Below are 15948 nucleotides of genomic sequence, written 5' to 3'. Positions count from 1 at the left end.
GCTAGGACTGCAACCCAGCTCTGTATCAACCCAAATACTGTGCTTTCTACGACACAGCTCTGTTTCCCAAGGAAGTCAAGGAAAGCTTAAAAAAAAAAAAAAAATTGACTGAGATTTGATAGATTCCTAGGCAGCAAGCAGGTAGGTTGGGAAAAGGCATTCCAAGGTAGACAAATAGTACTGCAAAGACATAGTGTGAGGGAGGGTAGCGTTGTCTGCTTAATCTTCTTATTTCGTGTATTTCTGTTGTGTTACCCTAAGGAGATTATGAGCCCTTTCATATCTTCAGTTCAGTTTAGTATAATAATTGATAAGCAAATAAAGGCTGTAGTTTATGTGCCCATCCTAAGAAGGGCTGGGACCCCACAATCTGTATCATTACTGTCCTATTATTCACCTCTCCCTACCTACTGTCTCCTCTTCCCTCTCCTCAGCTATACTCTTGGTTATTTTTAAGGCTGGGGAAAGGGCAAATACTCTGAAACTAGACTGGGGCTTAGGACTTCCCTGGTAGCGCAGTGGTTACGAATCCGCCTGCCAGTGCAGGGGACACGGGTTCGAGCCCTGGTCCGGGAAGATCCCACATGCTGCAGAGCAACTAAGCCCGTGCGTCACAACTACTGAGCCTGCGCTCTAGAGCCCAAAAACCACAACTACTGAAGCCCATGCACCTAGAGCCCGTGCTCCACAACAAGAGAGGCCACTGCAATGAGAAGCCCGCGCACCGGAACGAAGAGTAGCCCCCGTTCTCCGCAACTAGAGAAAGTCCGCACGCAGCAACGAAGACCCAACACAGCCAAAAATAAATAAATAAATAAATAGATTGGGGCTTAGAGTGGCTCTCATGATAGTATCATTTGCTGGAAGCCAAAGACCCAACACTAGCGCCTTCCCTTTAGTGAGGTCAACTTTAGACCTTGGCAAAAGGGTTAGTCAGATCCCCTGGTGGGTGAAGCTAGTTAAGGCATCAGGCCAAGAAAAGAGGGGCTAGCAAGCAACTGGTCCTCCAGCCTTTTCAAAAAAAGAGTTGTTCTGGGTCTTCCCTGGCGGCCCAGTGGTTAAGACTCTGCGCATCCACTACAGGGGGCGCAGGTTCAATCCCTGGTCGGGCAACTAAGATCGCACATGCCGCACGGCGTGGCCGAAAAAAAAACCAGACTTGTTCTTACCAAAGAAAGAAGGAGATGACACTTCCATGAGAATCAAGGACCTTTTACGGTTAGAACACAGAGTCAGAAATCTGGGAGTGGCTGCTAAGCCACAAGAAGAGCCAGATGTCTTCTGAGGACAAGAAACCTTCCTTGCCTCCTCCACAGCAGCCAGACTGGGCCTCTGGACAACACGGGAAGTGTGACAGTCACACCTCCTGGATAAGGACCAAACAAGGTAGGAGGTCATGGTGCTCAGCTCACAAGTCCTGCCGAGAACAGGAAAAGCACACTGGTTAGACCCAGAGCTTGGGGCAGCCCTAACCATCGACTTCCCATCCCAAGAGGCACATGTCCTTGGTCTCCCAAGCAGATAACAGGAGAGTTTCTGTCATCTGTGGTTCAGGCATTAAATCCCATATCCACCCCCTGCACCCACAAACCCCTCCTCCAGGCAATGACCCTGACACTCACCCAAGTAATCATCCATCAGGGAGCCGATAGCAAACTGCAGAAGGAAAGGTAAAAAGGAAATGAAGCCAGAGCAAGCACAGACCTATCCTCTAACCCTCAGCCTCAGGCCTTCTGCCCACCCATTTCTTCTTCCAGGCAGAAGAGCACAAAACCCCCAGGAACTCTGGGTAGGCAGAAATCATCAGCTCTGCCTGGTAGAGGCAGGCAAGAGACTCACAATGTCATTCTTATCCACACGGGTCCCCACAATCTTCAAGCGGATCTCATCGTCCTGCTGAATCACAATGTCCTGGGGAGGAGGGAACAGTATCCTCAGACACCCTCAGGCCAGTACTCTCCCTCGGAGTGGCTCATTCTCTTGTCCCTCTCACTGACTTCTTCCCACCCACTTACCTCATCCATTGTCTTGTAACATGGTGGGTTGGAGTTAGGATCAAACTCCATCTCTGACGGAATGGACTGAAAGGAAGGTGAAACTGGGTAAGAGTACTTTAAAAGGATGCTTCAACAGATGCTCATAATACCCGTCTCCTCCTTAGACCCAGCCAGGGTGCCTAGACTTACATGTCGAGAGATGAAGCAGGACATGGGCCCAATTTCTGTGAAGAGTCCAACCTAGAAGGGAAATGAGTGACCTTGCTTTTTCTTTTGTCCCCCAAAGTCTTCTAAGCTTCCCGTCCTTATCTGGTCCCTAATATCAATAATATTCTTCATGTTTTGAAACCACTCTGAAGTTTGGCATTTGTTTTCATTTCTTTCTTTCTTCCAAGCTTTCGTTTTAAGTTAAGGAAGTGTAGTGGTAAACAGCTGAGGCCTAGAACTTGTCGGAATTTGGGATTTGAACACCTGTTGGCCACATGACCTTGGCCAGCAGACAACTTCTCCAAGCTTCAGCCTGGAGAAAAAAAGCACAGGGATAAAAGCACTCACCTCACAGAGTCACTGTGAGGCTTTGCACATTACCTGGCCCAGAGGAACTACTCAATCAATGGAGGCTACTATTGTTTTGACTATCAACAATGACTTACATGCCCCTGAGTGAGGCAGAGCAAGATTACCATACCATTTGACAGGTGAGGAAGCTTGAAGCACAAAGAAGTGATGTGGCCAAAGACACAGAGCTATTAACAAGCCGAGTTGGGATCCATCCCAGATCTTCTAAGGGATGGACCTTTCCACTACCCCCCCGATGGTCTTACCTTGTTGACCTGAGTGACAACGGCATCCACGACCTCCCCTTTAAAGGGTCGGAAAACAATGGCCTTGTACTTAACTGGATAAAGGACAAAGCCTCGGCCTGGCTGGATCACACCAGCACCGATATTGTCGATGGTGGTGACAGCAATTACAAAGCCATACCTGCAAGGAGGATGAGAAAGAGAAAGGCACTGTGTGTGGAAAAGCCTCTAAAACCATCTGCCACAAGAGACACTGAGCCTGCGGGTAAAGGGGCGGCACAAAGGGGAAATAGATGGCACCCCTGCCCCACAGAGCTTAATAATCAAGAGAGGAGACACGACAATGATCAGCATCTAAAATGCCAAATGCTGCTCTCGTAATTTCACAATAAATGTCCAAAAGGGCTGCAGTCCTTGAGCCAAGAGACCTCAATCTTGGAGATGCCTCAGAATCACCTGGGAGAAACTTGTTAAAATGCATGTTCCCAGGCCTTCCCCCAGAAAGTCGTGATGCTGTAGGGATGAGATGAGGCTCAGGAACCTGTATGTTCCAAGAACACCCCAAGTTACTCTGATGCTGGAGGCCCAAGTACTCTATAGCCCTGCTCATCCTCACTCATTTACATCACGGTGTGCGAGGCTCCTCCGTGCAGAGCCCAGAGATGGTCAAGTCTCAGTCCTCTTCCTTCCTCCCCCTAACTCTCAATCTGCTTTTTCCTGCTCACTCATTCATTCAACAAACCTTTAGTGAGGCCCAAGATGTGCCATGCCAGGTCCCTGGGATAGAGAAAAAGAGCAGAATCAAAAGAGACTGTGAGCTCCACAAGGGCGGACCTCATTCTGTCTTTTTCACTGCATTGTTCCCAGTGCCTGACACAGAGCCTGGCACACAGCTGGAGCTTTAGAAATGTTTGCAGAGTAAATGAATGACCAATCTTGGCTGAAAGAAGAGAGCTCCGTTATCCAGCTTCGCAGAGGGAATCGTGGGAACCCAAACCAGGAAGCATCTAACTGCCTGGGGCTCCTGGGAGGGTGAGAGGGCTCGCCAGGGTAGGTAGCAGAACCTTTCAGGATGTGTAGGAGTTGGGGAGGGGATGCAGGCGTAGGGAGACGTGTGCTCACTGCTTAGGCGGCACGGAGGGCGCGACACTCACTTGCCGGTGCAGGTCCCCTCCACCTCGGTGAAGAGCTTTTGCTTCACCGTGTTGAGCAGGTTGGGGCCGAAGTAGCGTGGGTGCAGCAGGATCTCGTGCTCCAGGGAGATCTGCGGGGAAACGGGGATGGAGACCAGGCTAGAAGCGGCAGGAATGTGAGGCAAGAAGCGGCCCCTAGTCCCGGTCCTCCGCTCCTCTCCTCCTCTCGACCCTGCCCTCGCCGCCACCCCGTGCCCTGCTCACGTGGTAGAACATCTTCCCGGAGGAGGCTGGACAGCAGCCGGGCCTACAGCTGCGGCGGGAGCGGAGCCTCCAGACCGACCGGAAACACAGCAACTACCCAAGCCCGCTTCCGGGACTGCCCCGGAGAAGTGGGAGGGACTCGCCTCCTCCACGGACCCCATTGAGCCTCGCTGTCGTGGGCGGGGAATCCGTGAAGCTCCTCCCCTCTGTCCAGCCCAACAGCGGTCGAAATGCCAGACTCCCACAGATTATCAGTGTCCGGCGTAGACTGGACGCTCAGTAAATCCTTTTAAAAGGCATTAATTAATTAATGAGAGATGGCATAAATAAAGCGCTTTAGCAGAATCTATTCATTCAGCAAATAGTTGAAGACTGCTATCACATAGTAAGCATAGTAAGTAGCTGTTCTTATCTCATTTAATCCATACAGCAACCCCACCAGGCAGGCTTTGTTATTACTCCCACTTACAAAGAAGGTCCCAGGCTCAGAAGGTTGAGGTCACTCAGGGTCGGGATTCAAATTCAGGATGCCTGACTCCCAAGACTCTTGCATATTCAGGCATTCATTGCCTGGCTCTGGTAGTTTAGAGATGAAACCCGCAAAGTCAGAGCCCAGAAGGCAGCGCCCCCTCCAGGTGTGAAGAGAACCTCAAGTCACTGCACTCCTCTCAACCCCCCTCTCGCCCCTTCGCCCGCCCCCTTACGCCCAAGGACCTAGAGAACTGGTGAGCCTTGTCTGTTCCTTCAGCTCTGCTCACAGTTTTGTAGATAGTCCCATTATTAAACTCACCTCAGTTAACCAGAGTGAGCATGCGGTCTGTGCCCTGCTGAGACCCTGACTGATAAAAGGGCCATGGGAAGAAAGGCAGAAACACCATGAGACGCGGACCTATGATAAAGGCTCAGCAAGAGCAGCTCGTTCTAAAGCCCAGACAGTCTCTGTGACCTTGAGCAAACTCCCTGTTGCCTAAGTTTTTGTATGTTGTAAGAAAGCCTGACCTTCCCTCCTGCACGAACAGAGATCTCATGCTTTCTTAGAGCTGCCACACACCAATTTGCATTGACGCTGCGCATTTCCTAGAATGATTGAGGTCACCAGTCAGCTGCTCAGACTCCTTGGGGATCCCCTGCACCTGCAACCACATAAGGAAGCAGATGGCGGGACGGAGGGCAGGGCCTCAACAGCCCCGACTCCCTCCTTTCCTCTTTTCGAAGCCAGCCTCCCCGCAAAAGCAACCTTACCTGCTGACAGTGGTGTGCTGGAGCCCCCTACAAAAGCCAGCTGTTAATATTTCAGGAATTTTGCAAGCCAGTGGGTAAACACAACCATTATTAAAAGTTTAATTGTCTTGGGACTTCCCTGGTGGCCCAGTGGGTATGACTCCGCGCTCCCAATGCTGGGGGTCCGGGTTCGATCCCTGATAGGGGAACTAGATCCTGCATGCTGCAACTAAAAATCCTGCATGCTGCAACTAAAAATCCTGCATGCCGCAACTAAGACCCAGCGCAGCCAAAATAAATAAATAGGTATTTTAAAAATGTTAACAATAATTTAATTGTCAACTTAAAATTAAATGAATTATACTAAAAAACAAAGGCAGAGGTGTAGATGAAACAAGTTTGGCAATATATTGATAATCTTTGAAGCCAGATGATGGATAACGGTGGTTTCTTACACTTTTCCTACTACTTTTGTGTGCTTGAAATTGTTCATAATAAAAAGTTAGAAAAAACAAAAGTGTGATACTGTGATTTACAATAAATATATATATATATTTGGTCTTTTTCCCCGTTTCTGTCACAGAGCTCCTAAACCCTTGGAATTGCCTAAGTGATAAGATGATGAATGTGTCTTGATATTCATAACAAGCCCCTTTCAACCACACCCGAGTTTATGTTAATGAGGTGACTTTTGGAAAGCACCTAAACCAGGGGAAACAACCAAGTGACTGGAGGGTTGGAACTTTCAGTCTCAACTCCCTGACCTGACTAATAAATTAATCAACCCTGCCTATGGAGTGAAAATCTCCATTAAAAACCCAAAAGGATGGGGTTCAGAGAGCTTGGCGTTGGTGAAGACCTGGAGAACTGGGGAGAGTGGTGAGCTCAGAGAGCGCATGGAAGCTCCACGCCCTTTCCCCATCCCACATCCTAGGCATCGTTTCTATGTAGCTCTTCCTGAGTTAGGATCTTTTATAATAAAGTGGTAATCTAGTAAGTGAAATGTTTCTTTGAGTTCTGTGAGCCACTCTAGCAAATTAATTGAACCCAAGGAGGTGGGCAGGGGGGTGGTCTTTGGAACCTTCAATCTATAGCCAGTCAGATGGACAGATGACAACCGGGACCTACTATCGCCATCTGAAGTGGAGGGCAGTCTTGTAGGACTGAGCCCTTAACCTGTGGAATCTGATGCTATCTCCGTGTCGATGGTGTCAGAATTGAGTTAAATCGTAGGACACTCAGCTGGTGTTTGAGAATTGCTTGGAAGTGTGGGGGAAAAAAACCACACATTGTAATTAGAGTTAGAATCATTAGCAATAAATACTTAAAACTCATCATTTCCTATTTAACATAGTTTACTATTATCAATGCTCTTGAGGTTATTTACACCTACTGTGTCTGTGTGGTGTAAATGTTATATAATTGTCTATGTAGGTATAAGAGTTCCAGTTGCTCTGATATCCTCACCAGCACTTGGTATTGTCAGCAGGGTTTATTTATTTGTTTGCTATTCTAATAAGTGTGATAGTATCTCATTGTGGTTTTAATTTTCATTCCCCTAATGACTTAAGGATGTTGAACATCTTTTCACGTGCTTATTTGCCAAGAGTGATCTTTTCAAAACTCACGTCAAATCTTGTCAATCCCCTACTTAAGACCCAATGGCTTCCCAGGGCACTAGAATAAAACCATCACTGACCAACGAGGCAGGGGCCAGATTCAGCCAACTCTATTTTCTGCCTCTCTTCCTCTTGCTTCCTCCACTCCAGCCACTTGGCCTCCTCTCCCACCTTGAGACCAATGCACTTGCTACTTCCTATGCCTAAAACGCTATTGGCTCTGATTTTCACCTGATGGGGATGGGGGAGCTCCTTCTCATTTTTCAGTTATAAGCTCAATATCACCACTTCCAAGAGGCCTTCCATGACTACTCTGACTCAAGTAGCCACACCCCAGTCACTCTCCTATTGTATTGCTTTGTTTTATTTATCTTTATTTTGTTTATCTTCATAGAACTTAGCCCTATTTAGCATCATCTTATTAATTTATGCATGTGCATATTGCCTGTTTCCCCTCAAGAAGGGCAGGGATTCCTGTCTGTTGTGTTCCTCTATATCCCTGATGCCTAGAAGAGCCCCTGGCACAGGACAGGTGCTTGGGATCTATTTGCATCAGTGATCGAATCTCTAGCACCTAACAGTGCGCTTGGCAAATAATGGAGTTTAACAAATATGGGTTGACTGAACCTCATTCTCATATTGAATCTATTATGATCTCTTCAAGCTCCCCAGGCATGGTTTGGCCATGATAAATCCTCCCCAAGCCCTGATCTCTTTGCCTCCAAAGCTCCAGAATCAGAGACAAGCTAGAACAGAAACAAAATCGCAATGGAGAACTATCAGCTGTATTGAGATTCGGAGTACTTTCGGAGAAAGTCTACTGAAGGATTGTTTTATTTAACTTTTGTTGCACAGTAAACCACCCCAAAACTTTGTGGCTTAAAACAACCACAGTAGTTTATTTATCTCATAAATCTACAATTGGAGCAAGACTCCGTGGGGAAGGTGTACTCCTGCTCCAGGCGACATCAGCTGGGCAGTTCCGCTGGGGACTGGAGGATCCACTTCTGAGATGGCTCAGTCACATGGCTGGCAAGTTGAAGCTGGCTGTTAGCTGGAAGCCTGGCTGTGGCTATGGCTGAAACACTTACAGGTGCCCTCTTCGTGTGTGGCCTGGGTTCTTCACAGCATGGTGGCTGGGTTCTAAGAGCAAGCATCCCAAGAGGACCAGGTGGAAGCTCTATCCCTTTTTATGACTTGGCCTCAGAAGTCACACAGCATCACATCTCTCTGAGGGTCACAGTTCCTCCCGGGCTCAAGGTGAGAGACCTTACCGGATGGAAGGAGCATCAATGTCATATTGTAAAAGGAGCATGTGGGAGGGAAGATCTTCTTAAGGCCACCTTGGAGAACACAGTCTGCTGCAAGGATAGGTCTTGCCAACCTACACAGTAGTAGAGAGGAGCCCTTGTGATGATGTCTGTCACCTGTCTCCCAAAGATTTATACACAAGCAGCAGGTCCAGCCCCGGAGGGCGATCTCTGAGCAAGGCTCATCCGTCCTAGCTGCGCCTCTCGCTGGTTCTAGGTTCCTGCTTCTGTGCCACCAGTTCATCCAACAGCTAGGATAATCCTGCCCCCAGCTGAGTCTGAATCCTCTGGCCATGGGTACAACAACCCTGAGGACCACCTCGGGGACACTGCAGGAAGACAAATCTACAAAGTGGTTAAGGGTGTGACTTTGAAGATAGATAGACCTAGATTCAATTTCAGCTCTGCCTTTTATTAGCTTTGTGACCTTGGCCAAGTTACTTAATCAAGTCTCACAAGAACCTAGGTCTCTTCTTCTGTCTAATGGGGATAAGAAAGGCTATAATGGAATTAGAGATCATATGTTTAGCACATTGCTAGCAGTTAACAGCTACTAAATATATGGTGGGTATTTTTCTAATTTCTACTAATACAAAAACGCATAGAAGAAAGCTTTTCAACCTTTTTCCTTGGGGGAAAGTTACTGCAATAAGTATGAAATTTCTTCTGTTTTAGCTTTAAAATTTACATACTGGGCTTCCCTGGTGGCGCAGTGGGTGAGAATCCGCCTGCCAATGCAGGAGACACGGGTTCGAGCCCTGGGCCGGGAAGATCCCACATGCCACGGAGCAACTAAGCCCGTGCACCACAACTACTGAGCCTGCGCTCTAGAGCCTACAAGCCACAGCGACTGAGCCCACATGCCACAACTACTGAAGCCCGCGTGCCTAGAGCCCATGCTCCGCAACAAGAGAAGCCACCGCAATGAGAAGCCCGCGCACCGCAACGAAGAGCAGCCCCCGCTCGCCGCAGCTAGAGAAAGCCTGCGCGCAGCAACGAAGACCCAACACAGCCATAAATAAATAAATAAAATTAAAAAATAAAAAAATAAAAAAATAAAATAAAATAAAATTTACATACTTTTTTTTTCATGTGCCATAGTCTATCTATGCCAGTTTAATATGCCTATTCCCCAGATAAAAACTTTTATCAAAAAAATCTGACTGAATGGTGCTCTAGAAAGATGCTTCCTGGCATCCTGTAGCTGTGTGTACCCCAGGGTGGGGGTTTGTATATTCCAGTTTTGAGAAGCAAAACCAACAAGTTGTGCCCTGCTTAATGGTGCACCTGGGTGTGAGAGAGGCTGAAATCTAGCACACACTAGGCTTATTAAGCCACAGTGGCCACTAGTCTGTGTTGACCAAAGGGGTTTATACAGAGGTTAAAATAAATGTAATCTTTTTTTTTTTTTGGCTGCGCCACACGGCATATAGAATCTTAGTTCCCCGACCAGGGATGGAACCTGTGTCCCCTGTAGTGGAAGCGTGAAGTCCTAACCACTGGACCGCCAGGGAATTCCCAAAATAACTATAATTTTAAAAATCTAGGTCCAGTATGTTTGGCAACCCCAGAGTGTGTCAAGCACACAGTCTTTGTGCCCAATCTCAGATTCATCTTCATTCTGATCTCTTCTGAACCTGTAGAAACATGATCACTTAAGCTTCCTGCACAGCCTATGCTCCTCACTGCTTAGCAGCTCCACAGCCCTCTCTCCTACAAGGGTTTTCCCTCCAGTGCCCTGGCTTTAAATACCATCTGTATGCTGATGACACTCCCAATGTATATCTCCAGCCCCAGTGTTTCCCCTGATCTTCAAGCTCACAAGTCTAACTGGCTGAGGGGAAGCTCTACCTAAAGCGTCAAAACAGAACTCTCCATTTTCCTACCTCATTGTCCCAATCTCAGAAAATGGCTGTCAGCCACACCATTGCTCATTCAAAGATTTTAGCCATCCTTGACTCCTTTTTCCTCTTGACTCTCATCTCCTATCCTAATTTTAGCAAATTCTGTTGACCCAGCACTTCTCCCCAGCTCCACCATCACTACCCTTGTCTAGCCACCATCATCTCTTGCAGAACAATTTCCACAGCTCTCTCCCTGCTCCAACTTTGATCCCCTATGCTCCTTTCTCCAGACTAGGCAGGATAAGTCTTTAAAAGCAAGAATCGTATCAGAACACTCCCCTGCTTAAAACCCACCAATGGCTCCCGATTACACTCAGAATACAATACAAACTTCTCACCACGGCCAATGAAATTCCACGCCCACCCATTTGTATGAGGTCAGATTTTAATCTTCATATAATCAAAACAATATCTCATAATAGTTTGAAAACAGAAACAGATGTGAGAATCCAGCTGTCTAATATAAAGCCAGACATTAAAGAAATTTGGAAAAATGTAAAACAATGCCACTATTTTCACTACATATTTTTTTGATTTTGGAAAACAGAATTATTTTTCCTAGAAAATGAAAATGTTACTTATGTCGGGGTTTTTTTAAAATTAATTAATTATTTTTGGCTGCATGGGGTCTTCGTTGCAGTGCGCGGGCTTCTCATTGCGGTGGCTTCTCTTGTCGCAGAGCACGGGCTCTAGGCACGCCGGCTTCGGGAGTTGCAGCACGCGGGCTCAGTAGTTGTGGCTAGACAACTAGCTGTTGTCTAGGAACACTGGAAGATCTCTGCAGAAGTAATCACGCTCTTTATTCTCCCGCCCAGGGACATTTTAGGGCCTTGGCCCACTCCCTCCTTTCCTACCAGCTACTGCCCCCTACGCTCCAGACAGAGAAGGCCACTCATCTCTATTGTAAGTTGGCTATAGAGTTTAGGCTAGGGACACTACGACTGCATTCGCGCAGCTGCTAGTTCTCTGACACCACCACTGCTGAGCCAGGAGCCCAGAACCATCAGACTGGAGGGAGTGAGGCAGCAGGGCATCTTGGAGTTTTTGAGAGAGGGAGGGACCTACAAGAAACAACTGCAGTTCAGAGAGGTGCAGCTATCGCCCACGGTTACAGCAGAGCCGGGTCTAAGACTCGGGCCTCCTGGGTACCACACCAGCTTGTAGGTTCTCCTTTTCCCGGTCACCCAGCAGCGAGGGTGACATGCTGTCCGCTAAGACCCAACGCTCTGCGCCGTGGCGGGCCTCGCGGCCGATCCGGAGGGCGTCGCACTCCTACTGCCTCAGGTAGCTGGAAAAGCTCAGCCAATCCAGAGGGATCTGAGGCAAAGAAGGAGGTTAGAAAAGGAAAAGTTTAGGACAGGAGCGCTAACCAATCGGGCGCCTAGCTGCCTGAGCGACGGCCACCAGCACCCATTTGGAGACGCCGCCCCGAGCCGGGAGGATGGTTAGTGGAGAGTGAACCAATCCGTGACGAGGGAAGGCAAATTTGAGCCAATGATAACTGAGAAGGTGGGAAGGGGCGGAGCTCTCCCTGTGGCTGATCGGCGGTGAGTGAAGAGATCAGCTTTCTCTGCTAGTTCCCACCCTCGGACTTCTTAGCCCCTGGAATGCGAGAGAGGCTCAGGGAGTTCCCGGAGTGGGGCGTAGAGGTATCGCCCGCAAAGGCCTGGGGGCGAGACTTCTAGTTGGAGGAGGTGCTGGAAGCTACCGGGTGGGCATCGAGGAAGCGGAGGCTGCTTAGGAGGCGGGACTTCCGGGGAGGGGCTTTGTGGACGGGGCGGAGCCTGCTGCTAAGGTTAGGCCGAAGGGGCGGGGCTAAAAGTAGACCACTGGGTGTGACCTGGGAGAAAGAAGGGTAGTAATTTAAGCGAGCGTCTTGGGGTCAGGACGGTGCTGCCAGAGGCTTTGGGGTGGCAAGTAATAGCTCAGAGGTGACGTTAAGGTTTATGGGAGGGTCACCTGCCCTAACCCCCTGTCCTCTTTTCCCAGGGAGCCACTGGTGGGGACCTTCCTAGGGTCCCTTTCCCTTCGTGGGGTGCTATGGAGTTCCCAGAACACAGCCAGCAGCTGCTGCAGAGCCTCCGAGAGCAGCGGTCGCAGGGTTTCCTTTGTGACTGCACGGTGATGGTGGGTAGCACCCAGTTCTTGGCCCATCGGGCTGTGCTGGCCTCCTGCAGCCCATTTTTCCAGCTTTTCTATAAAGAGCGGGAACTGGACAAGAGGGATCTGGTGTGTATCCACAACGAGATTGTCACAGCCCCAGCCTTTGGGCTGCTTCTGGACTTTATGTATGCTGGCCAGCTGGTCCTGAGGGGGGATACCCCTGTGGAGGATGTGCTGGCAGCTGCCAGCTACTTGCACATGAATGATATTGTCAAGGTGTGTAAGCGGCGGCTGCAAGCCCGGGCCCTGGCAGAGGCGGATAGTACCAAGAAGGAGGAAGAAACCAACTCACAGCACCCTAATTTGGAGTTTTTGTCCAGCACTTCCCGTGGCCCCCAACCTTCGTTGGCATCTGCAGAGACATCAGGCCACTGGGGCAAAGGGGAATGGAAAAGCTCAGCAGCTCCCTCACCTACTGTCTGTCCTCCAGATGAGCCACCGATGCCGGCTGGGGCTGATACTACACAGCCTGGCGTGGAGGTTGACTCACTCCATCTGCGGGCACCTCCTCCACCAGTGGCTGATGTCTCTCTTGCCAGCCCCAGTAGCTCCACAGAGACCAACCCTGCGAACTACTTCTCTTCGGGCCTCCCAACGGTTTCAGTGGAGCCGCTGGCTCCCCTTGATGTGGTTTCTGAGAATCTGAGGGTGGTGGAACCAAGGGGAACTGGAGGACCACTGCAAGGCTTCTATCCCCCAGCTTCGGCTGCAGTCCCAGTCCCAGCCCCAGTTCCATCGCAGGCTCCAGCCCCAGCAGAAGCGGAGCTGGTCCAGGTGAAAGTAGAAGCTATTGTGATTTCCGATGAGGAGCCCGATGCCTCGGAGGAACAGCCTCAGGGTCCTGAGGGACTGTTCCCACCTGGAGCAGCAATGTATGGTGAACAGCCCCCACAGCCAGAGGCCTTTGAAGAGCCAAGGGCAGCAGGACTGGAGGAGGTGGGGGCCAGTGACCACTTCCTGCCGCCAGATCCTCACCTACCCTACCATTTGCTGCCAGGTCCAGGGCAGTATCATCGAGGACTGGTGACCTCACCCCTGCCCGCTCCGCCCACCCTGCACGAGCCACTCTACCTGCCTTCTGAGTATGAAGCAGCCCCAGGAAGCTTTGGGGTTTTTACTGAGGATGTTCCCACTTGCAAGACATGTGGGAAGACCTTCTCATGTTCTTACACGCTACGGCGCCATGCCACAGTGCACACGCGTGAGCGACCCTACGAGTGCCGCTACTGCCTGCGCAGCTACACGCAGTCAGGGGACCTGTACCGCCACATCCGTAAGGCTCACAATGAGGACCTGGCCAAACGCAGCAAACCGGATCCAGAGGCTGGCCCCCTCCTGGGAGTGCAGCCCATCCCTGGCTCCCCGACAGCAGACAGACAGAACAGCAGTGCTGGAGGGCCACCCAAAAATTTTGTACTTGGCCCCAAAAACTAACATCTGTGAGAGCACGCCCTGATGCTAGGCCTGCTGTTGCCACTGTTAGGGGGCAGCACGGAAGGTGGGAAGCATCTCATTTCCCCTGCTGGGGACAGAATGAAGATTCTGCCCAGGCTGTAGGTTCCTACCCTTTTCTTTTCCCAGCCAGATAGCAGGACTTTATGGGGCATCGCATCTCAGTCAACTCCTCACCAAGGGCACCGGGAATTTTCCCGAGGTGTAATCGCTTCTCACTCTGCATTTGGACCCATAAAGCTAGCAGTGAAAAGTATCTCTCTGAACTGGTCTTGGCTGGTTTCTTCCACAAACCTGCATGCCTGCTGATTCTTTCACAGCTCTCCTCCAGACCTTCTAGGAATCTGATACCTGTACTTGGGGTAGGGGTGGGGGTCAGGTTGTTTATGAGGAAAAAAGTGAGAGAGGCAGAGGGCAGTGTAGACTTGACTTAGGAAAAGTGTACAAATTAGGGAATTTCACACAATTATGGTTTATTGTTGTAGTTGAGCTCCTCCTGTGTCCTGGGATGTACTGGGCACTTCACATAAATACTCATTTAATCCTCAACAACTTTATGAGGTATTATCCCTCTCCCCGCTTTTTTCCCCACAGACAAGGAAACTTGAGACTGAACAATCAACGTTAACTTGTTCTAGGTCACAGAGCTAGTTAAGGGGCAAGCCAGATTTGAACCCTGGCTTATGACTTCAGATACCATGCTGGTTTAAAACACTGTTGAAGATGGTTAACTTTGAACTAGAAGTTGTTTTCTTTTTTGACCTTTTGAGTGTTTGTTTGGTTTTGTTGCCTTACCCCTTTCCCTCTGCTTTCCATGTAGAAAGGCCTTTGATTGACTGTTTCAACAACAGATACCGTATTGATGGCTTGAAATTTTTGCCTGCATGTCTTAAATGTGCATTGAGGTCTCTGAAGATGACAAACTGCAAGGCAGAAAACACTAAGCTCCACGGTGGTAGGCGTGTGGGGGCAGCTGGAGGACTTGTGAAATGGAAATGATGGGCGCTTGGGAAAACTAAAGCAAGAAACTCTAGATGAGACAATCTTAGAGTTCATCTGGTCTAACTCCCTCACTTAAAAGGTGTGATGACAGCCTAGACAGGTCAAATTACTCATGTACGGTCACACAGGTAGTTACTGACAGTAGAGATAGCAAAGAAATGGGAATTTGGGGTGTTGATGTGGCATGGGGGGAAAAAGCATTCTAGGAATGTAAGAGAAGGGTCTGCCCCTGCCTGTGGTGAAGAGTGGTGTCTGTAGGATGGACCAGAGGGCTTCCCACAAACTCTCTCTCTTTGGCACATAAGGAACTGAGTGCAAAAAAAGCAGGAAGGAGTATTTAGAAAAAGATGAAAATATGAGTGAATGTTCTGAATTTCTTCTCTCTCTTTGGATTTGTCACATTCAGCCCTGTGAACTCTCACTAGCAAGTTGTTTTTGAGTCATAGGAAGGAGACAGAGCTGAGCATCAAAGATTTGGCCAAAGAAAGCTCCTTACTTGGGTTATTATGGGAAGCAAAAGTTGACGCTTAACATTTCCATGGCTGAGAGACTGAATTCTACGCTTTTCATTTTTCTTGTGTTGGAATAATCTTTTATTTTTCAAATGGCTAATTTTATTTATGCAAATACATTACTGCCTTAACTCCTTGGTGAAACAAGACAAGATATACATACATACAGTAAGAGTTATTTTAGCTGACTGGAGCACCTTTTCCTGGAGTAAGAATCACATCAAAACGCCTATAAGAATCAGTTGCCGGGCTTCCCTGGTGGCGCAGTGGTTAGGAATCCGCCTGCCAATGCAGGAGACACGGGTTCGTGCCCCGGTCCGGGAAGATCCCACATGCCGCGGAGCAACTAGGCCCGTGAGCCACAGCTACTGAGCCTGCGCCCCTGGAGCCTGTGCTCCGCAACTAGAGAGGCCGCGATGGTGAGAGGCCCGTGCACCGCGATGAAGAGTGGCCCCCGCTCGCCGCAACTGGAGAGAGCCCTTGCACAGAAAACGAAGACCCAACACAGCCAAAAATAAAAAATAAATAAATTAATTAATAAAAAAAAAAAAAAGAATCAGTTGCCTTT

The 15948-nt window shown here is 49.1% G+C and overlaps 2 protein-coding genes across 3 annotated transcripts; one reads left to right on the top strand and one right to left on the bottom strand.

Moving 5' to 3' along the window:
- Window positions 1–1196: 1196 nt before the first annotated feature.
- POLR2G (RNA polymerase II subunit G) lies at window positions 1197–4306 on the bottom strand. Its single transcript, XM_059929760.1, has 8 exons — window positions 4198–4306; window positions 3955–4064; window positions 2822–2981; window positions 2187–2237; window positions 2016–2081; window positions 1840–1911; window positions 1623–1656; window positions 1197–1417 (listed from the first exon to the last, which is right to left on the bottom strand). Exons 1-8 carry the CDS (start codon window positions 4207–4209, stop codon window positions 1404–1406), a joined length of 519 nt encoding a protein of 172 aa, XP_059785743.1. The 5' UTR covers window positions 4210–4306; the 3' UTR covers window positions 1197–1403.
- A 7461-nt stretch (window positions 4307–11767) lies between these two features.
- On the top strand, window positions 11768–15948 carry ZBTB3 (zinc finger and BTB domain containing 3). Of its 2 annotated transcripts, none has more exons than XM_059929759.1 (2): window positions 11768–11798; window positions 12241–15948. In XM_059929759.1, exon 2 carries the CDS (start codon window positions 12292–12294, stop codon window positions 13846–13848), a length of 1557 nt encoding a protein of 518 aa, XP_059785742.1. In that variant the 5' UTR covers window positions 11768–11798; window positions 12241–12291; the 3' UTR covers window positions 13849–15948. The 2 variants fall into 2 exon arrangements, with proteins under 2 accessions (XP_059785742.1, XP_059785741.1); XM_059929758.1 differs by having other exon boundaries at window positions 11782–11900.

This window comes from Balaenoptera ricei, chromosome 8 (assembly GCF_028023285.1).
Source record: "Balaenoptera ricei isolate mBalRic1 chromosome 8, mBalRic1.hap2, whole genome shotgun sequence".
Taxonomy (NCBI): Eukaryota; Metazoa; Chordata; class Mammalia; order Artiodactyla; family Balaenopteridae; genus Balaenoptera; species Balaenoptera ricei.
The sequence above is the reverse complement of the archived record's forward strand: the minus strand, read 5'-3'. Positions and strand labels throughout refer to the sequence as shown.

Bases quoted from the DNA above. Each gene is read 5' to 3' on its own strand.
- POLR2G (XM_059929760.1), bottom strand. The intron at 2,082-2,186 runs GTAAGTCTAGGC...CCTTCCTTTCAG, and splicing joins CCTGCTTCATCTCTCGACAT to TCCATTCCGTCAGAGATGGA. The intron at 1,912-2,015 runs GTAAGTGGGTGG...CCTCCTCCCCAG, and splicing joins GTTACAAGACAATGGATGAG to GACATTGTGATTCAGCAGGA.
- ZBTB3 (XM_059929758.1), top strand. From the start codon at position 11,859: ATGCGAGAGAGGCTCAGGGAGTTCCCGGAGTGGGGCGTAGAG. The intron at 11,901-12,240 runs GTATCGCCCGCA...CTCTTTTCCCAG, and splicing joins TCCCGGAGTGGGGCGTAGAG to GGAGCCACTGGTGGGGACCT.